Source organism: Alosa pseudoharengus, unplaced genomic scaffold (assembly GCF_046254945.1).
Source record: "Alosa pseudoharengus isolate Yale_2024_CS ecotype anadromous, Long Island Sound unplaced genomic scaffold, YU_APseudo_1.1 YU_APseudo_1.1_scf_12, whole genome shotgun sequence".
Classification (NCBI taxonomy): domain Eukaryota; kingdom Metazoa; phylum Chordata; class Actinopteri; order Clupeiformes; family Clupeidae; genus Alosa; species Alosa pseudoharengus.
The window spans coordinates 18,860,920-18,888,600 of record NW_027468587.1 but is presented as its reverse complement, the minus strand read 5'-3'; the positions used below and the strand labels follow the sequence as shown (position 1 = coordinate 18,888,600).

General features: G+C 40.4%; 1 protein-coding gene across 1 annotated transcript; it reads left to right on the top strand.

Moving 5' to 3' along the window:
* The first annotated feature begins 1,302 nt into the window (after window positions 1-1,302).
* thbs3a (thrombospondin 3a) lies at window positions 1,303-25,563 on the top strand. Its single transcript, XM_076280349.1, has 23 exons — window positions 1,303-1,832; window positions 4,662-4,868; window positions 5,225-5,478; window positions 5,733-5,835; window positions 7,098-7,124; window positions 7,263-7,345; window positions 8,866-8,917; window positions 9,030-9,178; window positions 9,384-9,524; window positions 10,001-10,075; window positions 10,264-10,416; window positions 10,814-10,924; window positions 11,759-11,866; window positions 16,661-16,820; window positions 16,916-17,034; window positions 17,601-17,653; window positions 20,193-20,386; window positions 20,598-20,776; window positions 21,893-21,941; window positions 22,037-22,233; window positions 22,898-23,070; window positions 24,811-24,950; window positions 25,086-25,563. The coding sequence occupies exons 1-23, from the start codon at window positions 1,742-1,744 to the stop codon at window positions 25,145-25,147; spliced, it is 2,880 nt and encodes a 959-aa protein (XP_076136464.1). The 5' UTR covers window positions 1,303-1,741; the 3' UTR covers window positions 25,148-25,563.
* The last annotated feature ends 2,118 nt before the right edge of the window (window positions 25,564-27,681 follow it).

The window sequence follows — 27,681 nt, the reverse complement described above, 5'->3', positions numbered from 1 at the left end:
TGCATTACTCCATCCGTGTGGAATTTCACTTTGGCTTCTGTTCACTCAGGTTTTTGTGTTTTTTCTTTTGTTTGTGTGTGTGTGTGTGTGTCTGCCATTGGAAACTTTTGTGAAACCCCCTTGGATTTATCAACCACCACATCCCAGATCTCCATAACCCCCTGATTCAAGAAACCCCTCTTCTGTCAATTAAATCCCAAAGGACTTGGGTTTCATGACCTAGAAAAAAGATTGGGGGAAAGAGTTCTTGTTCAAGTGGGGATAATAAAAAAAAATGAGCAGAACATTGACATTGCCCCACTTTTCCATACAACAAATGAGGAGAGGAAAATATCACAGATGGAGAGGATAACTACTCATTCAGAGCATCGTCAGGTTTTTTAATGGTTCTCGTTTGGTCAAGAGGGGTAAAGCAGTGACTCATGGCCACCCAGGTCCAGAAATTTTGACTCAATGTTTCAGAATGCCCTCATTTTTCTTCCCCCCCCCCCCAAAGGGAAAAAAGAAATACTTTCTAACAAGCTGCACACTCAAAACCAGGCATGCAGGCTTACAACATCTTAGGCTACATGTTCTTTTAGAGGGCAGAGGTTTGTGAAAGATGACAACCCGTATATTTTATATGTTGCTCTTGGGGTCCAATAAAGATTGAAGTATGAGAAAAATATTCCCTCATCACCTGCTGTTAAAAGACGTTGCTGTGGAAACCCAGGAGTAATCAAAAATAAACATTTCGCATGGTGCCAAAGAGTAGCCTGGAGGAGGGTGGGGGTCTGGCGGCTCGGGCTGGAATGGTTTTTTGGAGAGAGGAGACATTTGTTCATGGCTTATGAAAACAAGGAATGCTGGCTCGTGTTGGAACAGTGCTTTTCTTTAGCAGTCAAATTAGATAAGGTTTGTACTTTGCTGTCTTGTTTGGAGAGGTTTCTTGCCAAAAGGTTCTGTCAGGTCAAAACTAAGGATGCTTAAAATTCTGGATTTGAGTTGGGCTAGGCCTATAGGGTAACACTAGGCTACTGAATGTAAACTAAAATACCAGATTAAACAAAGAATCTTCATGAAGCTTACTTGTGGTAGATTTGACAAAAAGGAACCCATCCCTGTGTCAAAGTATGACTTCATACCATGGCAAGCTGTTTTTTTTTCCTTTCACATAGGCATCCATTTTTTTTCTTTGAAAAACAGATTATTCTGTAAAATATCCTTGAGGTTGCAGCCTAGAGTTTAGTCTAGGCTATTACTCTCAACTGCTCTCTATAGCCTACTAAAGGAAATGACAAGGTCACCACTGGGTCAGTGGTCATCTGTTTGGACTGCAACACTGTGGATGTTTTAGACAAACAACCCAGCAACAAAAATTGATTAGCCGTTCAAAAAATGGAGGCAATTTTGTGAGGTATGTTCTACATCTAATTTAGTCGTTAATTCTAATGGGCTAATTCTTATTCTGTGTGTTTAGAGAGGAGAGAGCAACATCGACGCTGCGCTACCCTGATTTGGAGGGAGGAATCGGTTGAGCCGCCTCTCATGGTGTCATAACTCAACAGCGCGAGGTAAGTAACTGACGGGACACCGCACGGAAGGGGCCATCATCGCAGTCAACTTTCCAGTCCCTGCAGCAATATCATCACCACAAGGAAAACATCTGTGAAGTCTTGGAATATACCGATTTACGGTGGGACAAATATACTTTGAAAAACATTTGCTTTGTGGACATAACGCTTCGAGTTTTTTCGGAAATATGGAGGTGAAGTACTTTGCATTTTGGATCTTATTTTCTGTGTGGCAAATTATTTGTATATGCGAGCCACTGGAAAAACAGGACATGCAAGGTAACTGTATTAATATTTATTTTTCTCAACCAGTACGTTAAATATCATTACCACAAGTGATAGGCTATGGCTGTTTTTTATGTCAAACATACAACTTATGTATAAGTTGCTTGTTGATCCCACAGTTCATATTGCATGAAATTAGACTAGGCCTACTGACCATATTAAGTGGTAATATATTCTGGAGACAGTGATTGATATTCTGGATAGTGTCCCAACATATATGTTCTATTCAGCTCTTTTCTGTATGGCATTTGTAATGGTCTTATTTCTTTAGTGGGGAATGAGGTGAGTCTGTCCTACACCCTATCCTGGTGTCCCTCTATTTACAGTGTGGTTGCTTGGGAAACAGCTTTTTTCTTTTCCAAGGAAAGTTTGTCCTCTTTCTCTCCCTAGTTTCTATAACAGGTATTTCGTCTGTGGCCCTTGTGTAGTTAGCCCTTTTTGTTCAAAGGCTGTGATTATGTGAGTGGTGGAGATGTCTGTATGGTTGAGGCTTTGAAAAAGAGGGTTGCTTTGCGGAGAGAGAGAGATAGAGAGAGAGAGAGAGAGAGAGAGAGAGAGAGAGAGAGAGAGAGAGCAAGTCTGAGAACAGACCCAGACTCTTCCTGTTGTTATAATGGATGTGGAAAATGCTGGAGGTAGTGTAGTAGTGTATGGAACACTGTCAGATTAAGAAGAAAAGTAAGTATATATTGTTGTCATATAATGAACTTATAATTGTTAGTTTATTTGAATCACAGTTCAGAATCTTCCATTTTTAAGGCTTTTTTGCCTTTATTCAGATAGGATAGTAAAGAGTGGGAGAGGTATGGGATTGGGAAATGACAGCGGGTTGGATTCGAAGCCGGGTCCCCATGGGCACCTGACCCCGAATGGATGCAGCAGCCACTTGCACCTCAGCTCCTCAGAATCTTCTAAGGCATACTAATCTAAATATTTTAAAAAAATCACACAGAGAAAGAATAAGAACACCAGTCAAGAAAGGTTTTAATGAAGTTGATTTGACATATGATGATTTAGACTTGTTAAATAACTTGACCTAATATGCCTAGGAATTTAAGAGCAGGACCATGTGTCTGCTGGGTGAAGGACATCCTCTTCTCTGCCAATGGAGTGCTGATTTGCGCAAGTAAACATAGCCTTGCTGTAGCCCAGTTGAGAACATTTAAAAGCCCAAGATCTCAAAAACAATACAGCAAACAATTGTTAAACTGTATAAGTATATATACTCTTTTGATCCCGTGAGGGAAATTTGGTCACTGCATTTATCCCAATCCGTGAATTAGTGAAACACACACAGCACACAGTGAACACACAGTGAGGTGAAGCACACACTAATCCCGACGCAGTGAGCTGCCTGCTACAGAGGCGCTCGGGGAGCAGTGAGGGGTTTGGTGCCTTGATCAAGGGCAGTGGTGGACAAAGTACACACATCCTGTGGTAAAAGTATAGATACACATGGTTAAATGTTACTCCAGTAAAAGTAGAAGTCCTCTTTTTACATTTCCACTTGAGTGGAAGTACAAAAGTACTTGCCTTCAAATGTACTTAAGTATTGAAAGTAAAAGTCCTGAAATGTAATACGACTAATACAGTACAGTTCCATTTACTATTGTTGAAAAGATTCTGCACAGACATAAGCATTCATTGAGCCTTTCTTCTTCATTCAAGGACAAAATCAACTAAGAATTGTTGTATGTAGAAAGAACTAAAAACAAACTAATGTGAGATCTTATCTTAGATACTTCAAAGTAACCACTTTTTGCTTTGCTGAATGCTTTACACTTTCGGACCAAATCAAGACGTTCCCTTTTGTGTTTGATAGTGTTAGATTGTCTGTCATTGTATATATCTATCTGTCATTGTCTATCATCATTTGCTCGATGGCGTCATGAGGCTACTGTAGTTATGGTAACATCAATGTTGTGAAAAGGGGTCAACAAGGTACAGTAAATAGTGGATATAACAATAACATAGCTTAGGCAAGACCATTATTTAAAGCCTATAGCTCGCTTAATGGAAAATACACATGTAAGTACACATGTATTTGGACAGTCTTTTTTCCAAAAGGAACTTCAGCTGTACTTCAGCTGTCACAAAATATAGTGGAGTAAAAAGTAAGATATTTGACCTAGAAATGTACTGGAGTAAAAGTAAAAAGTTACAAACAAAATTGAAATACTCAAGTAAACAAAATTTAAATACTCAAGTAAAGTACAGATACATGAAAAAGTGACTTAAGTACAGTAATTGAGTAAATGTACTCAAGTAATGTCCGCCACTGCTCAAGGGCACTTCAGCCATTCCTACTGGTCGGGGTTCGAACCGGCAACCCTCCGGTTACAAGTCCGAAGCGCTAACCAGTAGGCCACGGCTGCAAATTAAATATTTGACTGCTCTCAATATATTTGGTTTACACTTGGTATATGGGCTTATAGGACGCCTTGGAAATCCTTATCAGACTAAGTGGTTTGTGCTAACAAAGAAGAGCTTAATGTAAGCAAAACAGCAGGTAGGTATTCACATGATTAAGACAGACATATAATGCAGCCAATAAACAGAGATCTGAAAGGTATAACAATGCATCACTAATTAAGCAATGCAGAGATATTTCTTCAAACAGCAGGCAATGCATATCAAGAAATATGTGTTTATCAGCAATATGCTACATTTCTGCATTGAGGAAAACACCAATGCTACTGTGGCGCTGGATGTCATAAGAAAACACAGAGATGAAACAGTCTTACAGATTGCCCACTCTGCCTAGCCCCCATGCTCCTCTCCCTTTCTCTCCTCTTTTCATTTTCTCTGACTGTCTGGCCACAGTGATCGACCTGCTGGCACTCCAGGACCACAAGCAGACAGTGGCAGCGGTGGAGAAGGTGTCCGGAGCCATGAGGACCCTCAGTGACATCTATGTGGCCTCTACCCTCCGTCTGCCACCCAAACTGGGTGGTGTGCTGCTGGGTTTCTACAACAAGCAGGACAACAAGAAGTTCTTGGAGATTGCCATCATGGGCAAGATCAACAAAGGTTGTTACAAAATGTTTTGTTTTCCAGAAGCCTTTGGTGTATCAAGCAGTCTGAAGTTTTGATTACAGCCCTAACCTAGACAAAAACACTTTCCTATTTATTTAGATATACATATTCCTTAATTTTAAATACATTCTTTTTTATATTCACAACAAGTTAAGTTAAATTAAAGGTGATGGTGATCCAACAGCAAACTAGAAATGCCATGCCACCAGTGACATGCCACTGGCAGTTCGATATTTGCAAATCTTATTTTAAAAGTTATTTTGTAATCATATCCCTCCTTTATTTTGGCCATCTAACTTAACATCCATGTTGGTATACATCCTAAGTGGCATGTGTAATGCTTTTCACAGTCTTGGTGCGCTATGTGAGGCAGGATGGCAAGCTTCACACCGTCAATCTCCAGAATGCTAATCTGGCTGATGGAAGGACCCACTCCATTATTTTAAGAGTCGGGGGCCTTCGCCGAGAAAACCTGCACCTGGAGCTCTACGTAGACTGTCGACTGGCTGACTCAGGCCAACGCCTTCCCCAACTAGTGTCCCTGCCTTCTAATCCAGAATTAGTGGATATTCGCAATGGCCACAAAGCCTATGCAAGACTACAGGTGAGCTGCTTACCTCAGATTTAGATGCTGTACTTTTATAGATGATATCTTGGATTTTTGAAAGTGTGCGTCATCAAGAGTGCATTAACTTGCTAAGGTCATTAGAATGACATCTTGATTCAGCTAAAAAGGTTGCTCTTTTGCAACATGACTGGCATTTTGTTTCCCATGAAATACTACTAGTCATGACCCTGCAGTCGAGGTCATTGGATTTGGTAATCTGATCTGATCTACTGAATCTGAATTTGTTTCAGGGTGCAGTGGAGTCTTTGAAAGTGGCACTAGGGGGCAGTGTGGCCAAAGCAGGAGCTCTCACAGACTGCCCCTTCCAAGGGGACTCCTCATCCTACAACATAGGTAGCACAGCTCTCATCCTGCGTGTGCATGGCTACAAATACAAAACAGACTGACGTGTGTGTGTGTCTGACATTAGGGGCTATAATTGTCTTTCAATTACTGCTATTAGTCCCTTGTTAGAGGACTAATACATGGGCAATTCCATGCAAAACTGTCACGTCCATAACGCTAACACAATGCCAAGGTATGGTATGATGTGAATGTGAACTCTTCTTGGTTGTAGAACTTACATGAAAAACCTTTTACATGATCATTTGTGCATCATACAAATACCACAGCATTTAGTTGGCGTTATGGACGTGACAGTTTTGTGTGGAATTACCCAAATATAATATAATATAATATAATATAATATAATCAGGGCTGTCAATCGATTAAAAAATGTAATCAAATTAATTACATACTCTGTGATTAATTAATCTAAATTAATCGCATATATAATTTTTGCTGTGAAAGTATTTAAATATTTAAATTGAAATGACTCATTGAATAATCAGCATTAGTGACATTAAAGTTCAAAAACTCTTTTATTATTATATTCACTGTTCAAATAAAGGCCATAATAATCTATGATATGACCTAATATGCTGAGGAAATAAATTCAAAAGTGCTTCGGGAAGAAGTTTTTTTTCACATACAGGGCATTTCAGGCCACAGATATAACCTAGGGGACACAATAAAAATAAATTAACACTCCCCTCAATGTCAACATTATTTCTTTGCATTGATGTGCGCCTCTAGATTTGACGAATTCCGGTGATATGCAAATTCCTTGCTGCAGACATTGCAAAGGACTTTATTTTAATCAACACTTTATTTTTATCAACACCATCAGGCCGTTTTTTAAAAGTAAATGTTTCAATCAATGATCTAGACAGCACATTTTCTTCTCTCTCCTTCATTTTACAGTCTAATGATTACTGACTAGAACGGCTCAGGGTCAAAGGTCATACGGAATCGATTAATCTGCGCTATTTTTTTTAATCAGTTATTTTTATAAACTGCTTATAAAAAATAAGTGAACACTTACAGTTGAAACCTTCCACCCTTTTCTCCATTCTCAAACTACATTCACAGAATGTCTGACAGTTCTTGCAAAATAAAACACACGCCTCAAAAGTTTTACTTGTGCTCAGAACCAAACAGTGTCAGAGTACCGATTCAGTGTATGATTGAAGTGTTCCCTTCATTTTTTTTGAGCAGTATATAAAACCAGACTTTTACTCATCATGATAATGATATTTGGTTTTATCTATGTGCAGTAAATGGAGAGATGGGGTCTATACTCGGTAAGTGAACTTAGTAGTGTTTTGTTTTTAATAGTGTTTTTTTGTCTTGTCACATTCTTTTCAGTGAACATAACAGTAACCTCGATCTGACTGAATTGTTTGTCATGTTGTCAATTGTCATGTCTGGTGATTTTTAAGGTGACCACACAAAAGCTCTGATTGGGCAGCTGATTATTTTTAATCAAATCCTGGGAGAACTGAGAGAGGACATCAGGGAACAGGTGTGTGTTCTCTCTCTCTCTCTCTCTGTGTATGTGTGTGTGTGTGTGCGTGTGTGTGTTAGCAGTGGCGGCGCCAGAGATTTGTTTCTGCAGGTGCTGGGGGAGCTTGGCTTTTTACCGAGGGTGCCCCCCCCACCCCACCCATCTTCTTAAAAGTGTCTGTCATCTGTTTACATGTTAGCTCTCTCTATGAAAAGCACTATACAAATCGACTGTATTTTTATTATTACTACTCCAGCGAAAGTGAAATAAATGTTTAAAGGCGGTGTGATCACCATAGGCTATTTGCTATGACATTTACCTCTGTCACAACAAATCGTGATGGCCATTAAACTTTTAACTTACAGTACAACAGCCTAATTTCGAGTAGACTAGGTGTGACCCATGTCTGTATCACTGGGCTATTAATGCATGATAGGCCTAATAGCCTATATATTTTGTAAGGAAATGTAAAAGACAGATTAGACAGAACTAGCTACGCTCAAATTTAAAATAAACTTTTGAAGCCTACCTCAATAAAGCATAAAGCATGGCAAAGGGAATATATTTGTGTTGCATATACCAGCTTAACTAGTGTCAATTCAAATACCTGTTATTTCCATTATTTTGGATTAGACTAGCCCGTTTCTATGCTGGACAGCAAGAATCCGCTTTGTTTGTTCTTTTACATTGTTTGTTGTTTCTATCCACGTTATCTCCAGTGGTTCAGTTTCACTTGCGCAGACGCACACACACATTGAATGAGTGCTCACATCACTATCCCCTAATTTGTTTGATAACACTAAATTAAGAAATATTTCCTAGTCTGGAAAATATTTACTCTCCTTTTCATTCGGTCTGCGGTTTCATACCATTCAATTGTGCTGCAAATGATCCGCCGACCAGCAATCTCCTCATTAAGGAGGCCCTAACGCTGCAGAACATGGACAGAGAAATCATGCTCTGGGAACAGAACACAGTTGCATGTCCAGTGTATTGATGCGTCTGTCTTCACAGAAAATGACAAGTGTCTTGGTGCGGTTAAAGGGACACCAGGCAACGTCGTGTTAATTAATCATTTTCGTAAGTCGGTATATGGTTAAATGACTCATTACGGGGCGAATGAAGGCAAGTTCGCTGTATCCTACCCGCCGACCGAAGCAGGATCAGTTTACGGCACAGAGGCAAGCTAACGAAACGCTAGAGATTGTTGCAAACGTGCGTATAATGGCAGAGCCGGCGAAGAAGCAGCGAAAACACTTGACGGAAGACGCAAAGAAAAGGAAAAGAGCTTCAGACCGAGCGAGGGGGAGTTTCGTAGAGAAAAAGCATCAGGCTTGCCTGGTGTCCCTTTAAATATTTTTTAAATTAGATATAAACTATTATTTTCTTGGGGGTGCTATGGCTAATCCAGGGGGAGCTATAACACCACCTAGCGCCCCCTGAAGGCGAGGGGTCATCCTGCTATCTGTGAGATGGCATGTAGGGTAAATAAAAATGGGCATGCAGAGACTCAGAAAAACTCTCTCATTTATTTGTAGGTGAAAGAAATGTCTCTGATCAGAAACACTATTTTGGAATGCCAAGTATGTGGTAAGTGATGCTCCCCTCTACTATTGGCCTGTCAGTTATCAGTGGCCAGGCCAGTTGATAGTCCAGCTATGGGTGTTATGCTATGCTCATTTGTCTGTCGGTTCATCGTAAGGTTTCCATGAACCCCGCTCGCGATGCTCGCCGAACCCCTGCTTCAAAGGGGTGAGCTGCATGGAGACTGTGGAGTACCCCGGGTACCGCTGTGGGCCCTGTCCAGAAGGCATGCATGGAAATGGAACCCACTGCCAAGACATTGATGAGGTGGGCAAACTGCACAACACTTATCTGTCTCTTTTTAAACATGGCCTTGATTGTATCGTAGTCCTTTTGCAGATTTGCACCTGCTGTCATCCCACCTGACTTGAGAGAGTCTTATCTGCTTCACTGATTAATAAATGACACCGTCTTTTCCTTTTATCCATTTCTCCTCCATCCCTCACTCTCTCCCTCTTTTCAATGCTCTCAGTGTTTCCTAGTTCAGCCTTGCTACTCCAGGGGCGCGTGCGTGAACACGGCCAAAGGCTTCACCTGTGAGCCCTGCCCCCCTGGCCTCTGGGGGCCACCCCTTATGGGGGTTGGCGTGGAGTTCGCCAAAAGTCACAAACAGGTTCTGTCTCTCTTTCTTGCAATACAATGAAAGTGTCCTCACAAAACAGTAGTGACCGGTGTGACGAGAATGTTGGAAAATGAACGTTCTAAAGAATTTCTGGGTTCATTCAGATCCGTGCGTGTGTGCATGTGTGCGTGCATGCATGTACATGTAGGTGTGTGTGTGTGTGTGTGTGTATGTATGTACGTACTGTGTGAGTGTATGTATGGGTGTAAGCGTGTAGTTCTGTGTTACAACATGGAATCTTTTGTTAGAATGTTCAAAACTCCAAAAAAAAAAAGATTAAAATCTTTATACCAAGGTATACCAAAGACTTTATAGGGCTAAATTAGTTATTTTTTGTATACTTGTGTATCAGTGCTTATTGTTGCTGTTTAGAACTACAGGTACAATTATTTTCAAAGTTGTGACAAAAAAGTAAATATTTATTAAATCATTTTTTCACTAATATTAATATCATTCCTCATCTCCAGGAGTGTGTGGATATTGATGAGTGTTTTGAGATCAGCAACGCCTGTACACCCAACTCTGTTTGCACAAATACTATTGTAAGTATTTCATCAAATAAGTCTGGTGTTCCTAATACACATAAATACTCTATGCATACTGCGGTCACAAAATTAGTTTAGATGATGCAAGTTACAACATTTGATTTGATTCTTTCTCTCTCTATCCCCATACCCCTCTTTCTATCTATCTTCCTGTCTCCCCCCCCCCCCCTGTTGTGGTGTGCCAGGGCTCCTACATGTGTGGAGGCTGTAAAGTTGGCTATATGGGTAACCAGACCGCAGGCTGCCACCCACGGAGGTCATGTGCTGCCCTCAACTTCAACCCCTGCGACGTCAACGCCCACTGTGTCATCGAGAGGAATGGAGAGGTGTCCTGCGCGGTGAGATCGAGTTCTCAGCCCTGCAGTACAGCTGTATAAAATGACACAAAAACAGATTTATATGGGTATATGGATATTTTACTCTGAGAGAGTCAAGTTCCTCACTGGAATTCCACATCTCTGTCTGAATTTGCCAGAGAGTGTGCAGCAGGACCCTCTTTTTTAACGTGTTGATTGGTTGGCATTAGTGTATGGTTCACTCCAAACCTCCAAGTCCATTCCCCCCCCCCCCCCCCTTACCACTCATACACGATGAACAGTTGTATGAATTTGTATGAAAGTATTTTGGGCCCAGTATTGTGGACCTTTAATTGTTGTAACATTTATCACATCTGGTCACTGTTGTTTGTGATGAAATATGAGATTGTGCAATATGTTTTTCTCTCTTTGGTTATAGTGTAATGTTGGCTGGGCTGGCAATGGAAATACTTGTGGAAAGGACACTGACATTGATGGGTACCCTGACCGCTCTCTGCCCTGCATGGACAATGACAAGCACTGTAAACAGGTCAGCTGAAATTTACCTTCACCAATGCCTATTAAGAAGCTGATGTCAAACTCAGACACAGTTAATTATGTAAGGGATAACGGCCGCCAAGGTGTCCTGTTATACGGAATTAATGGACTAGGGCGAGGGGCAAAAAACTCCCTGACGCCCAGTGGAGGGGAGTTGCCTCTGCCCGAGTCCATTAATTCCGTATAACTGGACACACCTCGAAGGCCGTTATCCCGCTTTTCACCCGGTTCCCACTGTAAAGCAAGGAAACACACGGTTCCGTTTAAAAAGAAGCTCACTAGTTCAGCTTGTTGTACAACTTTCGTTGGCCCAGTTAGCTTGTTTACAGTTGATTCCGAAGCCTGCAACCAAAGATTCTAGAGCGCTGCAAACGTCGTCCTACTATGGTTGTTATAGTTACCATTCATAAGCATTGATATGGAACGGTGTCCTGTTATTCAGAATTAATAGCCACCCCACCAGCCAATCAGAAAAGAGTATTTCTTCTCTCCGGGTGATAAATAGATGTAAATGTATTGGGGAACAGGAAGGCAATCAGCTAAAATCAGCTACTGACTTGGAGGACAGGAAAGTGCACTTTTGACAACAGTCAGTGTTATGCACCACAAAAATACAACTTTAGGCAAATGCTTGAGTGATTCGATATACTACATATCGATATACATATCGATATATACTATATATCGATATGTATATATACTATCCATATTGAATCACTTACAGTATATATCCGATTTACCCAGTTTTAAATGCATTCAGATGGATGACTTTGATAATAGGAAATATTGAAATGAATTGGACATATGCTGTTTGTTTCTGGTGCAGGACAACTGTATATATACACCAAACTCAGGCCAAGAGGATGCAGACAATGACGGGATCGGGGACCAGTGTGATGAGGATGCAGATGGAGATGGAATCAAGAATGTGGAGGTAAGCTTGTGACCATTACTGATGAATATGTTTGTTTGATGTACTTAATATTGTTGAGTTAAAAGTACAATATGTTGTTGTACTCAGAGGTTAAATTGGGCCGGAGCGCGCCTCCTCAGGTCCACAACACACCCTGCAGGAGCTCAGCTCCGTCTCCTTCAGCACCAAATATTATTATTCCACTAGAATTATTTTTCATCTCCTGGCAAATACATGTCATATGAGACTGAATAATTAGCAAGACTAGCCTAATATTGAACTTCCGTGGCCCAGTAAAATCTCAAGTTCAGGTTTAATTTCTCGCGGTGTACTCGTCACACAGATATCACGTGAACGAGCGGGATCTAAGCTGTCCAATGATATTAACGCCAAGTGGCTGTGATAAATGGTTCGCGAGAAACTTAACATTAAACTTGTAATGAAATGTAGACCTAGTCATATTTGCATTCTGCACACATCTCTGCACAAACTATTCACTCAACACAAGGCGAACCGTATATCACAATAAACAGCAGACCTTGCCGAATACGAGGATATAACGCATACATCTGTAGGCTACAACAAGCGGTTCCCGAGTAATCCGTTTTTTTAAATCGCAATACATTTCTACATGGTCTCCAACTTTGGGCCAAAATTATAATGTATTCTCATCTAAACTATTTAGCCTACAGTATGTCAGTAGAAACGTTTCTGTAAATTGCTTAGCCAGAGTATCCAACCATCATGTTTGTTATATTGCCAGATGCTATAATATAGCCTAATATAATATAATATACTAATATAATATAATGCTTCCTAATGCCATGAATGCATAAATATGAGGAAAACATCATGAGACGCAAATTATTTTTTCTTGATATAAAGGCTGACATAAGACATATTGCATTTAAGACAAATATTATCACATCTACTTTCCCAGATATGGGTAGCCCAGACTGTCCTGAAAAAAAGGAAGATATAGCATGTATAGATGCCCATTACAATGACCAATATAACTCAATAACCAATATGACTAGCTTAAGCCTTAGATTAACTAGCTGAACAACACAGGTTGTTTTGCTACAAGCTACTGCATAATTTCATGGAGTGCTGAAATGTACACTATTTTTGACCTATTTTTGAAAATATGCTTTGTGGTTGTGAATTTATTGCAGTATCATAACTATTCTGTGTGTGCATGGTTAAAACTCTGAACGGCAAAATACTTTAGGCTACAGAACAAATATTTCCATCCATATATTTTATAATAATTTTATATAATATTATGTAATTATTAAGTCTAACCTCTGAATTTCTTTTGAAAGTGCACCAGATTGATGCATTTAAACGTTAAAATATACAAACTTTTCTTATGGGGGAGCATGCCCCCAGACCCCCCTAGGGGGGCTTGTGTCCCAGTGCAGTTTAGGCCTAGTGACACCCCTGATCTATAACGATGAAACGGACCCTGGAAGATGTTTTGAGGGGCGGTAGAGATTGAAGATGTAAACCCAGAACTGTGCAGAATCAGTCATTTTGAAGTAGGCTATAGAACTATGCATTTAGTAGAAAAACCCTAAAGAGAGGCACAACATTAAAGGTAAAAATAACAATAAAGTAGGCCAGGGATGGATTACTGCACGGGCCTACCGGGCCCAGGCCCAGGGGCCCAAGGGGTCAGGGGGCCCTGAAGCCCAAGCCTTTGCACGGAATCATTGCCTCAATATCAATAAATCAGGATGTAGGCTATGAATCTGATTGAATTTAGTATTGGCCATCCCCAAAATGCACCAGATTACAGGAAATCACATCAAACAAATTAAAAATGTTCTGGGGGAGGACCCCCAACCCCCCCCCCCCCCCCCCCCTAACAAAAGTAGTCCTACCTTACATTAATACTGGAAAAAGAGCCCATTTGGTGTAAAAACACATTGTCATTTTACGGTGCGATTTTGAATGACCATTCACCGTAAATAAGGGCTCCCCCTCCTTACAAAAGCCAATTTAACCACTGGTTGAACTACTTAGTACTTAATAGTGCAAAGCACAGTGCATATGTGTATGTGTCCTGCATTGTATAGAAAAAAGAAATAACTATTCAATATGTCAACATTCTTTTAGACGATATACTGTATGTCCAATGCTTCTGGACAGGACATTTTGACCAGACATTGGTGTTACTGAAAAAACTTCACACAGACAAAGGAATCACAATGTTACAATCCATAGGAAAGTTATGTATAACTAGAAATGTAATGGCAGAGGAATTACAGTAGTAGAAAGCTGCTGGCTTAATGTTGGTGGGAGATTCCTGAATGACCGGAGTTCACTGAAGAGGAGTTGCGAGCTTTGGATCTGGGAAGAGAGGACGTTGCGACTAGTCAAGGCGAGTCGGATGAGAGAACGAGAGCAAACACGAACTAGTGGTGTGAGTGTGGAGTGTGTGTGCCAACCCATGCCGACTGAAATGGAGTGTTTATGCTGTGCAGAGTGGGATAAAATACTGCCATCGATGGGGAAGAGGAGACGCCGAAGAGGAGCGTGACCGCACTTGTGTCACTGCTACCGACGACTTCTCAGCAATGATCCATCCTGCAGTCCTCTTTTTCCACACTCCACACTCACACCACCAGTTCGTGTTTGCTCTCGTTCTCTCATCCGACTCGCCTTGACTAGTCGCAACGTCCTCTCTTCCCAGATCCAAAGCTCGCAACTCCTCTTCAGTGAACTCAGGTTCGAAAAGGTAGGGTCTTGGATCTCGTCTATCGTGTAATCTTCCATATTCATCGCCATTAGAACTCTTAGAGAAAGCCCACCTGTCAGTGTCAGCCTAGTAGCAGAGAACTTGGTAGTCACGCTGGTGTATTGCCGGAAGTTGAGGGTTTACAGATGCTGCATGATGTCTTTGCGCCTGGCAGCGGTGCTTTGTCGGTGCTATGCCCGAAAATAGTTCCAAATAGTTCCAAATTTACTGGTGTAGTAAATCCCTTTGTGTTAATTTGCATTGATATTTGTACTCGATGTGAATGTACAGGTTACGAGAAATAATTATAAAAAATCTTGAGTTATTTGATTCACTTTTGCAACGACATGCTAGCTGATATCGCCGGATTACAGCGACTACGCTAAGCTAAAGCTAACCGGGCCGTTTAGATTAGGACAATGGCTGGGTCGGCTATAAAATGCTTTGGCTCACTCATCCAACTCTAGGGACTGCGGGGAGTGACCCAATTTCACCTAGGGGTGGCGTATTCCTTTAACTGAAGCTGTAAAAAATCCTGAAATGCTGCTGTAGGCCTGTCCAACATTAGTAATGATTTCACTGAAGACCAAATTCAGATCAGTGTTCCCAGACTCTGTGTATCAAGAGACCATCTGAAAAGGCCACCTTCGGTTGTTCTGCAATCTCTTTCTTTACACTCTTTATCTCTGTCTCAGTGGCCACCAGGCTGTCTTTCACTGCTGTCAGATCAGCCCCTTGAACACCGTTCTCTTCTTTCAGATCCTCCATCTCTGCCTCGAGTCTGGTCGTCAGCAGTAACAGCTCAGTCTTTGTGGCTGCATTTCCTTGTTTTAGACTCTCCACCTCAGGCTCACTTGTCTCCAGTCTGGTCCTCAGTACTGAGAGCTCAGCCTGTTGTGCTGAACTTGACTTGATCAGGTTTGATCAAGGCAAGTACATACAGTTACTTCGTTCTCTCTCTTCAGATCCTCCACCGCAGTATTCATGGGTGTCAGCTCTGCCTCTTGTGCTGCATTCTGTAGTAGATCTTCAACCTCTGCCTCTATTTTGACCAGTTGGCTTTTGCTTAATCCGAGTTCAGTGTTTGTGATGCTTAACTCCACTCTTAGCTCAAACACCACACTCTCAAGCTTCTCCACTATGTCCCTGAGCAGAGTCAGCTCAGCAGAGACGTCCAACTGTGTAGAGACTTTAGCAGCGGCAGTAGTATCAGCCCTGAGGGTCTGGCTTCCTGTCTGAACCTGAGCCTGGGTGTTCCGAGTCTGCACCCCACAAATAAAGCACAGCAGCACCAGCAGTGTGTTGTCAGTCCTCATATTTAAAACCAGTCTGTGTGTCTCCGTTAGTGTGAGCAGGTTATGACCCTCAGTGCCTATTCAATTTATTTGAAATTATTCAAATTATTTCAATTCTTTTTATGGCTGAGGTTTATTTAGCCTAGTTATCGGTGTTGTAGGAAAATACAAATCTGGTAATAGATCTTGCACAAAATGCAGAGATTTTTGTGTGATACTTCTTTACTTCTGAACTTCAGATTTCACGAACAGTCTGTATATGGCAGGCATTAGTCCGTTATCCCATTCATATTTTGTGAGAATATATAACAAGATAATGCAGTTACAGTTTAAGACATGGGTGTTATTTCAGTAGATACAATACAAATGAATTCATGAATTGTCAGCAGCCTATTAAAAATAATAAAAAAATTAATATTTAATTAAAAAGTTAAATTGGGCTATACTAAACACCATACTTAATAGTTAGTAATTTCATGATAAATTATCATTTCATAATCATAATCATAAAAGTTTGCGAGGAGTTAGTTGCAGAAATAAGGGGTTGAGGGAACTTATTAGGCGTCTTTTTTTCACATAGTAGTTGACGACACTATGCAGCGGTCATATGATCCACCGCTATGTGGTATGTCAAGTTAAAGCTAAATCATTCTATTTTCTAGCATATCTAAGAAGGCCTATAGAAATCACACACAGCCAGCTGGTTGTCATGTATTAACAATTTTCTCAACATTTCTTTTTCTGTAAATATTATTATTTACATCCTCATTTGTGTAGGACAACTGTCGGCTGGTGGCCAACAAAGACCAACAAAACTCAGACACAGATTCCTTCGGTGATGCTTGTGACAACTGCCCCAACGTCCCCAACATTGATCAGAAGGACACAGATGGCAACGGAGAAGGGGATGCATGTGACAATGACATTGATGGCGATGGTACTATCACTTCTGAACAAACCAATACTTTGTATTAGTTTCCTGGCCTTTATGTCTGTATAAGTCCAAATCATGATATTCCTTTCTTTTTACAGGCATCCCTAATGTACTAGACAACTGTCCAAAAGTGCCCAATCCCATGCAAACGGATCGAGATCGGGATGGGGTGGGTGATGCTTGTGACAGCTGTCCTGAAGTCAGTAACCCCATGCAGGTAAGAGCAATGCTGAAGATGATAAAAACAATGCATTTATAAAGTCATTTTATCTCTCTACCTCAGGCCAGTGGATTTTCCATGACGCCAGTTAGTAAACTTTGCAATGTGAGGCAGATAGTGAAGAATCACAGACCTTTGGGCAAGATACCTACAATGGATCAGTATTTTCTGACATCAGTGGTAGTGGTATAAGTTGTGGAGACCGGCTTTATTTTTGCAGATAGTCAAATCAAATCAAGTCAAGTCAGTTTTAGTTATATAGTGCTTTTTTGTATGCACAGAGTGGGACAGTTAAGGGTGACAGGGTATGAGTGGGAGACAGAGATGGGGGTGGTGTTGGGAAATTGGATAATTATTGATGGAATCATGGACGATCCTTCGAATGTCTAAATATAAATTACCTATGGCACTGTGTAATTCTGTTTGTCAGCTCTGCTTTCCTTTTATATTCAAATGACAAAAATCTAGTCAATTAACAGATATTTGTTTATGTATTTTTAGTTGTATATAATATTAAAGGATGTTCCCCCTGTGACTGATATCTCGATTCTCTCTTCTTGCAGACTGACATTGACAATGACCTGGTGGGCGATGTGTGTGACACCAATCAGGACAGGTCAGTGTTTACAGGACCTCACACACTCCAGAGCCCACACTCATGCAGCTGTCTAGACACACACACACACCCGCAAACACACACACATGCTCTCTCTCACACACACACACACCCACAAACACACACACACACACTCTCTCTCTCTCTCTCTCTCTCTCTCTCTCTCTCTCACACACACACACACACACCTTTTGGCCTCCTTGAATATATGTAGTGTCCCCTCTAGACTATTGCATGTCAATTAATGTTGTGGCTAAATGTGTTGGTACACTTACAGATTATTGAAAGAATACTTCATTTTTTCTCATGTATACCTGCATGCCTTCGGTATGTAATAGTACAGCAAAAGCAGTTTGGCATACATTTTACATGGATATTTTTAAAGTACCCAGACTGATTTGTTAAAGATGATAAATTATTGGATTATAGTGATATATAAACAGATGTATTTGATCTTTAATTAGTCATTCAGCTTAATTAGATGGAGAAAAGTAGTCACTCTGCAGTTTGGTATCACTATGTGCACCTAAATCAACATGGACCAGAGAAGTCAAAGGAAAAAGTTGCTTGAGGGGATCAGAAAGAAAATTATAGACAAGCATCTTAAAGGTAAAGGCTATCGGACTGGGACTGTGATATGTGATATGTGATATGGGACTGTAGCCAACCTCACTGGATGTGTCTGCAAGAGGATAGTTGACCTTGGACTGAATGGAAGGATAGTGCAAATTGGAAGACAAAGTGCCAAAGTAAACTTCCAAGGTGAAAAACACCAAGGTGGATGTACAACAGTGTCTTATCACACCATCTGTCACTTTTTAGACAGCAGTGGGCTCCTTGGAGTACTCCACTGTTGAAAGAAAAGCTTTAAAAGCCAGACTGGAATTGGCTAAAATGAGTATTGTCAAGTTCCAACCCTTCTGAGATGTCCTTTGGACTGATGAGATGAAACTTGGAGCTTTTTAGAAAAGTGACCTCAGCAGCTCTGTAAAAAAATAAAAAATAAAAAACTGAAAGAAAAGAACACCATTCCTATTTTGAAAAAATGGAATGGAATGGAATGGAAATTTCTAAGTGACCCCAAACTTTTGACTGGTAGTGTAGCCCAGTGTCAGAAAGCTCAGTCTCAGTCAAAGGTCCTTTAACAGGATGATGACCCAAAAACGCTCAGCTAAAAGCACCTAGTAATGGTTAGGAACAGTGGACTATTCTGAAATGGCCTTCTATGAGTCCAGATCTGTTGAACACCTCTGGAAAGAGTTAAAACATGCAGTCTGTAGAAGGCACCCTTCAACCTTGAGATGGCTGGAGCAGTTTGTTCAGAAAGAGTAGCCGAAACTACCTGTTGACAGATGCAGAAGTCTAATTCAGAGCCACATAAAGTGTTTGTTGGAAGTGATTGCCTCAGGTGAAGGGTACCATCATTTTTGTCAATTCCATTTTAATGTTGTATTATATAATAATAATATATATAATATAATATTTCAAATATTCTGCTGAATGGAAGTGTAATTAGCATCAAACATGGTATAAACAAGGATGAATGTTGATGACTTACTTCAGAGATATATTGAAGAAGGGTACCAACAATTTCAGCCTTGACTGTAATTCTAGTAAGTTACAGTGTGGAAATACTGTAATGTACTTAAGGTGCTTCCATTTTAATTTCCCCTGGGGATCAATAAAGTATCTATCTATCTATCTATCTATCTATCTATCTATCTATCTATCTATCTATTTAGAATAATCTGGCGCCCCCTATTGGCAGATAGGGATGTGATTGTAGTGTTTGAAATGCATAATCACCAAATGAAGTTGGTAATGGCCTATATAATGAACAGAAAAGTTAAGCCTGTTGTTTCCTTTTTTCACTCAGTTATTTAATTTCTCAAAATATACATCAGTGAGATGTTTTCAAAACCGAGAACTGCATATTGTTATATAACACTGCATAGACATAGAGATAGATATTTAATTTATCTCAAGGGAAATGTAGGCATCCAGTAGCTTATATGACACATACAAATTTGTTTTGATGTAATGTAATTTCATAATGATAACAAACCTTGGCCCCCAACTAAACACACACACACACACACACATACACACTTCATACAACTCCCAGCATGCACCTGCAACATACCACGCACAACATACCAAGCACATACAACATAACACACACATACAACATAACACACATACAAGAAAAACACTCACAACACTAAAGATGACAAATACACTGGTGAGATGATACTATCCAACAAAATTTAAATTCACTGTGGTGCAGTATACAATTGGAAATGATGAGTGATCAGATGTTCTGGTAGGAACAGTGAACAGTACAAAATAGTTAGCAGTGCAAGACTAGAATTACGATACCAAATATAAAATACAAAACGCTAAAATGCCATTGCCAAATTCAAAATGTTAAAATGCCTAAAATGCAGGAAATTAACAAATACAATTATAATGATACAGAACAGCCCTAATCAATGGAGAAGCTCTAATCTTGTTTCAACCATCCTGTTTTCAATTACAGTGATGGAGATGGCCATCAGGACTCACGTGACAACTGTCCAGACATCCCAAACAGCTCTCAGTTAGACTCGGACAACGACGGCCTCGGAGATGACTGTGATGACGATGATGATAACGATGGCATTCCTGATGTGGGTGGTCGCGGTCCAGATAACTGTCGTCTAATACCTAACCCCAACCAGAAAGACTCTGATGGTGACTGGTATTTTATTTTAAGATAAAAGAGTGCATATAGCGATACATGTAAACTGTATTATCCACTGTAGTTCTGGGTGGTGTCATAGGGTTAAAAATCTTTTATCTGTCTTTTATAAATTCTTTCTGACTAACAAATTGTGTAAACTATACAAATTGTTCTACATTACTCTTGAACAAGGGGGTTAATTTCTCTGTTGTGTCTTCACAGGTAATGGTGTTGGTGACGTGTGTGAAAATGACTTTGACAACGACTCTGTGTTGGATCTGGTGGACGTGTGCCCAGAAAGTGCTGAGGTCACACTGACAGACTTCAGAGCTTATCAGACAGTCATTCTTGACCCAGAAGGTGACGCTCAAATTGACCCCAACTGGGTTGTGCTTAACCAGGTACGTTTTCTTCTGACAGTAAAACTTGGAGCTGATGATAATGGTTTGCTTTATGTTCAAGGTCTCTATTTTGACAATCAAAAACACGGCGCAAAGATTATTTTTATCGCGAAGCAAAGTTTATTCCTATCTTACAGTTAGTCAGTGGAGAATTTTGCGCCATGCGCTTCACTTTTATTAAGCCTTGTGCAGAAGATGTGGTCTGGCGCATGATCAAAAATCGCTATCTTACACCCTCTAAAAATCACTATGCCACTGACCAAAAAAAACCTGGTCTATACCGAAAGGCGCATGTAAAGCACAGCTGAAGATGCACTGTCACGAGATGTAAGCAGCAATTCCTCTGCAGAGTAAATGTCCTTGAGATTTTTATTCAGTCATTCGAACATTATTGCTATAAGTGTTGCTTTTTTTAGGCTATGTTTTCGATGGTAACCGTCAGTAGTGAAGTATAGTAACTGTTTTGTCGCTGACTATGAGACCACGGTGAAGGTGGTTTCACTTTGCTTATGCGTTCAAATAATAGAGTGCAGAGGCATTTAGGCTATTCTCTGCTAGTCACAAACAGGTTTTAGTAAAGCATGGTTTAGTGGAATATGTGTTCCATACGGTCTCGCCTGCAAGCAGATTCCTTCAAATGCGCAGCTGCCCACTGACTATCAAAATAACGATGCACTGTTTGAAGTTGTGCTGCTTGGTGTTAAAGGGAATGACGGATGTCTATGCTTTCAAATTTGGCTAAAATTTGATTGACATAAATGGGCAAAGTCTAAAGTCACTTCTGTATTTATACTTTATAATCATACATATTCGCCCAGCAATGAGAATTGTGTTTGGTCAATGCATGAGTTAAACTTAAGAATTGTCTATCATTCAGATTAGGGTGTATTATATAATAATTAGGTATTATATAATAATCCAGTGTATTATATAATAATTAGGGTCCAGTGTATTATATAATAACAAGGCACTTAACCCCAAGTTGCTCCGGGGACAGTGGCCCTTGTGATATAATTGACATTTAAGTCGCTTTGGATAAAAAGCGTCTGCTAAATGAATAAATGTAAATGTAGGTATTGCACCCAGTGATGTGTGCTTTTATCACAATTTAACTAGGGTATGGAGATTGTCCAGACCATGAATAGTGACCCCGGATTGGCAGTGGGTAAGTTGACATTTACAGTTTGAGAAAAAAATGCTGAAAAGCTTTTTGTCTTTAAACTCACAAAAACATATCTCCTCATCTTTTTCCACTCACAGGATACACTGCTTTCAATGGGGTGGATTTTGAAGGCACATTCCACGTCAACACAGTGACTGATGACGACTACGCAGGCTTCATCTTTGGATACCAGGACTCATCTAGCTTCTATGTGGTGATGTGGAAACAGACTGAGCAGACGTATTGGCAGTCTGTTCCATTCAGGGCCATGGCAGAGCCTGGACTGCAGCTCAAAGTAGGTGGACTGCCAGATACAGTGAAGTATGCCTCATTAGGATGTCATGATAGTACCATCCCTTATGTATGTGTGTCATGGTTATGGGATTTGGCAGACGCTTTTGTTCAAAGCGACAAAATGTATGTATGATGCTATGTAGAAAATAAGCATACATAATAAAATAAAAATACTCATATTAATATATGGTTACACTTTACTTGACAGTATCGACATAAGAGTGACATGAAACTGTCATGAACGTGTCTTAAACAAGTCATAAAAGTTTATGACATAACGCTTCTGTTATTAAGTGACGTTCGGTTTTGTCATAACAAATTAGGGTTAGGATTAGGGTTAGAGTTAGGGTTCATGTGTCATTACAGTGTCATGTGTTCATGACAGTGTCATGTCACTCTTATGTTGATACTGTCAAGTAAAGTGTTACCTAATATACACCTAAAGGTATAGTGGTCAATAATCAAGAGGTACATTTTATGTTATATTATTTTACACACAAAGTAGTATTGGAGTATAATAAGTAGCCTAAGAGTATGGGATGAAATGGGAGTCAAGTCATTCTTTCCTTCCTAAAGTAATTCTACTACAATTCAAACCTACTGGACGGGCTATCTACTATATCATTAGCGATTTAAGTTGTTTGGACTTGCTTTGTTTTTGGCAGGCAGTGAAATCTCGCACCGGTCCTGGCGAATACCTGAGAAATGCTCTGTGGCACGCAGGTGACACTGAAGGGGAAGTGAAGTTGTTGTGGCAGGACCCACGAAACGTGGGCTGGAGCGACAAGACCTCCTACCGCTGGCACCTCAGCCACAGGCCCCAGGTGGGCTACATCAGGTGAGCCCGGGGCACTCCCATCATGCACTGCGGCCAGACAGCTCTACTGGAGGTTCTTGGAGCTTACGGCCTGTAACCAGGTGACACTGAAAGCCAAACTGAAGCGGAAAATTTGCATTAATGGGGGGGGGGGGCATTATGCTGCAACAATACGCCACACCAGGGTTGTGCACAATTCAAATTGCAATTCTGCTTCCTGTTTGCTACCTTAATTGAAATGCAAGTGAAATTCAAGAATTGAATTGGAATTTAAGAGCCAGTTTCAATTCAATTCTGGAATTTTGCACAACCCTGGCTTCCACTATAATCAATGCAATTGGTAACAGCAGACGTGCGATCAGTCTTCCATTCTATTTTGCGCCCTGCATACACTCTGCTTTGGTTGTGTTCTCAGTGGTGCCCGGCCGATAGATTTCCAGTTTGCTTATGCCTTTATTAGACCTCACTGTGTATCCCCAATAGTACTACTTTGGAGACTAGTACCACTTTGAATTCAGCTGGGCTTGTATGGTCTAGCAGAGAGTATGTGCATGCACAGAGGACAAAAAGCCTCCAAAAGAATGTCTGCTGAGTGTTCCTGGGGTTTGAGCTTGGAATGCTACAAGAGCACCTCTACATTCAAGGTTTTGTGATGACAAAGGGGAAAGGAAAGGACATTGTGTGTGTGTGTGTGTGTGTGTGTGTTTGGTTGGTTGGGGGGGTGGGCAAGGTTCGTTATCATTATCGTTTCTGTAAAAAAAAAAAACATCTCTGAATCTCTGTGACTTTACAGAGAGTGGGCCCCCCTAGCCTTTCATTGTTCTGGTTACCATGCCAATGAAATCCTTGGCAAGAATTTGCTGGATGCCTGTTGATATGCAGATCCAGAAGAAAGTATAGAGGTCTGGCAGGAAGGGAGGGATCGAGTGCGATTGAAAGGAACACAGTGAAACTGATGAAGAAACACAAGAGAATTATTAAAAATATATATTTATATAATATTGTAAAACTTTCAAAATTAATGGGATACCTTATGTCTGCACACAGCATTAATAATGTGTCTGTCTGTCTTCTATTCAGACATTTGACCACATATCAGACTTACAGTAAGAGGAATTAAACCATTACAACTGAATACTTCATAAAACACTTTATTAGCTTTGACACAAATTACAGTTTCTGTGTTGGAATAGGGTAAGGGAGCCTCTCCCCATGGGGAGATACAGGTCTTTGTTTGTCTTGGAGGCCCATTCAAACACCAACAGAGAGACACCTGCTTTGTATTCTGGGCAGACTGGTGAATAGACGACTCACTGCACTTGAGCTCGGGCTACTTTCTCCCATTGCGTCATCGCCCAGTGAATACAGTAGGCATGCCCATTTACTTCTGTAGTCCCCAGCTTTCCCCTTTTAGTCCCCAGAAATAATAATAATAATAATAATAATAATAATAATAATTCTAAAGATGAGATAAAATAGAAAAAATAAACATGAACCTGAGTTAAAAATGTTATTTACTTGATTTGCCACATTAAAATAAGTAGCATATAATTGTTTTAAGATGAAAATCAAAGTAAAAAAAAAAAAAACACATTTACTGAAGGATGTAAAATGACTGAGCAACAGTCAAGTGTAAAAGGATCTAGAATGTGACACATTGCATGCATTCCTCTTAATGGCACTGTAGGTGGAGGTGGCTTTTTGACTGGTTTCATTATTTCTGCATTCTAGATTGAGACTCTATTTATTGTTGTGTTCTAGAGTGAGACTCTTTGAGGGAACGGAGATGGTGGCCGATTCAAATGTGGTCGTTGACACCACTATGCGAGGTGGTAGACTGGGAGTCTTCTGCTTCTCCCAAGAGAACATCATTTGGTCGAACCTGCGTTATCGCTGTAATGGTATGGATAACTCAAAATAACACATTCTCAAACCTAATTCTGTACATGACAAAAAATATGCTCCTCTAATATAATGTTTTAAAGGTTTAAATATTCAGAAATAAATAATACATCTCTTTCTATGTGTTTCACTAGACACTATTCCAGAAGACTTCAACCGTCACCGCGAAAGCTCCATGACGCACATTCATGTGTGAGGATAGGACTAGTGATGGTCTGCCAGTGTGTGAGGCAGTAAGATGGCCCCCAGGTCCAGCACTGACACCAGCACACATGGTCTGCACAGCATCAACAGGGCCTGTATACCAACTACTGCGAGTGTGAGGGCCTGCTTTCTTTAAGAGGGGGTGGACTTTCAGAGATTAGCCACTACCAACATACTCCCCATCACACTGGACTGAAAAACAAAATGGCATCATCATAGGGCAGTGGTGAGGATAAATAAAGACAATCTTGAGCAGTGATGAATTGATATTAAGATGAGGATGAGGCTATTGTGCTGAGGTGAAAAAGTCACTGTCCTTGCTCATTGGGTGATGATCATGAATACCAGTCACATTTTTGAGAGTTCTGTGTACAGTCATTACAGGAATAAAGGGATTACAGATGGGAATGTGCTGTTTTGGAAATGTTTTTAAACCTTTCATCGGAAGAGAGAACAACAGAAAAGACAAATTGCCATTAAACCTGATGGCCTACATTACATTGCCTATTCATATTAAATAGGAATTCAGTGCTGTCTTGCAAAGTCAACATGCTTTAAAAAGTGTTTTCAAAGAAGCAAACTCATGTAAAAGTTGACACACTATGACACAGTGTGCCTTACACATCTCAGTCTCCCAAGCATTGCAGTAAGTTTTTTTTTTTTACACCTGCTTCGGTGATCAGCATCATCTAGCCCCAATGACCAGTATCATCTAGAGGCAATTTCCTTAACAAAGGTGACGCTATTTCCACAAAGTCTGGGAGGCCGGGACGAGTGCAATATTGGGAGGAGATTGTACAACAGTGCACCGCATCCCACACCTGCCAGACCCTGGGAGACTGGATAAGATCATGAAAATAATGAATCACCCTCCCACATTACGGTCCACATTACTTACTACTACAATCAAAAAAGGTCCTGTCTTTATTTAAAACAAAATATTGTTAGAAGCCTAGGCTATTAGGACTATAGGTCATTCTTTTTAAGAACTGGACCTCGCACACACTCCGATTAACTTGCCTAAGAAAACGTGCACATGTCACGTTTCTTGGGGTATCCCATGAGGAAAAATTTATTGGTTTCTAATGTAGCCCTAATAGATAAGTTAGTCCCCGTTGTTTTACGAGTTTGCAAGCCATACACACTAAGTATAGCTACTAACATTGTTTCCTTGACTAAGTCGCCAAGTTACACACTTAACCTACGTTTAACAGGTGAAAGGCTAAATAACGCAGCATAGCCTATGCTTTCAGGTCTGAATACTTATTACGTGTGTTGAGGCTTTAAAATAATAGAGATAAAACACGTAAAAGTAGTCCGCGATTTACGCTAATCTACGAAATGCATAATTCGCTTAAATTCATTAACTTTGGCGCGCGCATGGTCAATGAATGGGACGAGCAAAGTTACAGCAAGAGTTTTACAGGTTCCCTGACAAAGATAACAGGACCGAGAATTTTAAATGTAGGCCTATCACTTACCCAACATGTTTCAGTTTACAATCTGAAGTCACATCTGTTACTATGTTCCCTTTATGTTCTAAACCCGACTCACAGGATAGCAACCATCCGTCGAAATTAAAATAGGCCAAAACGGCTGACTATTACAGAGGCTGAGAATTGCAAAGATTAAATTCGGAGATTAAAAAAAAAACTCAAAATGAGTCCATACAGCTACCATAACGTGCACAGTCGCCTTTCCTAAAATTTTTCTCTCACAACTCTGTTGAGGTTTGTGCTTCGTTGCGTGCCCCGCCCCCACTGCCAGAGTCAACAAAAGCCACTGTGCAAAGCTCACTGAAGCATGTGCCAGCTTAAAGGACAATCAGATGGTTACCTACCCCTATACTTTGTACAGCTGTTGCGGTACAAAAGTGTCCGTACGACAAAAAGCAGAAAAGCAAAGCAAAAAAACAGACATTGATAGGTTCTTTTGACATCTTGTCTATTTGAATATAACCTTAGCCTACTTTGATCTTAGGCTAAATGTAACTTAAAAGATCAAAGAATGAATGCAGGTGGACGAATATCCGTTGGCTGGCCTACCCAGCAATATATAGACTATAGCCCAAACCTGCATACCAATGAAGAGTTAGAAAACCGGAGGCTGGAAGTGGTCAAAAAGATGTAAAGATAAGACTTTTAATCGGTAAACAACCAAAAGTAACACCAAACTGATGACCTGTCCACAGATGGATAAGTGTAGGCCTATGCCGATGTGAAATGTCTCGCTTGCGCAGTCGATTTAGGCTATCTTATTAAACACACAAAACAGCAAAAGTGTCTTTTTTCGCATTCATTTTTCATGCTTCCAATGACATTTATAGCCTACTTTGACTTAAATATGCATTTGTTTAAATCTTTTAAGAATTCGTGGGCGCATAATTGATTTATTTGAGTTATCGTATCATCAATGCATTCACACATGCTATTAGGAAAAACAACAACAGATTCCACACTGAAAGACGTGTGACGTTCTAAAATAGCTCCCCAGCTCTTTAGAGTATTTCCACCTCTGAGGACAGTT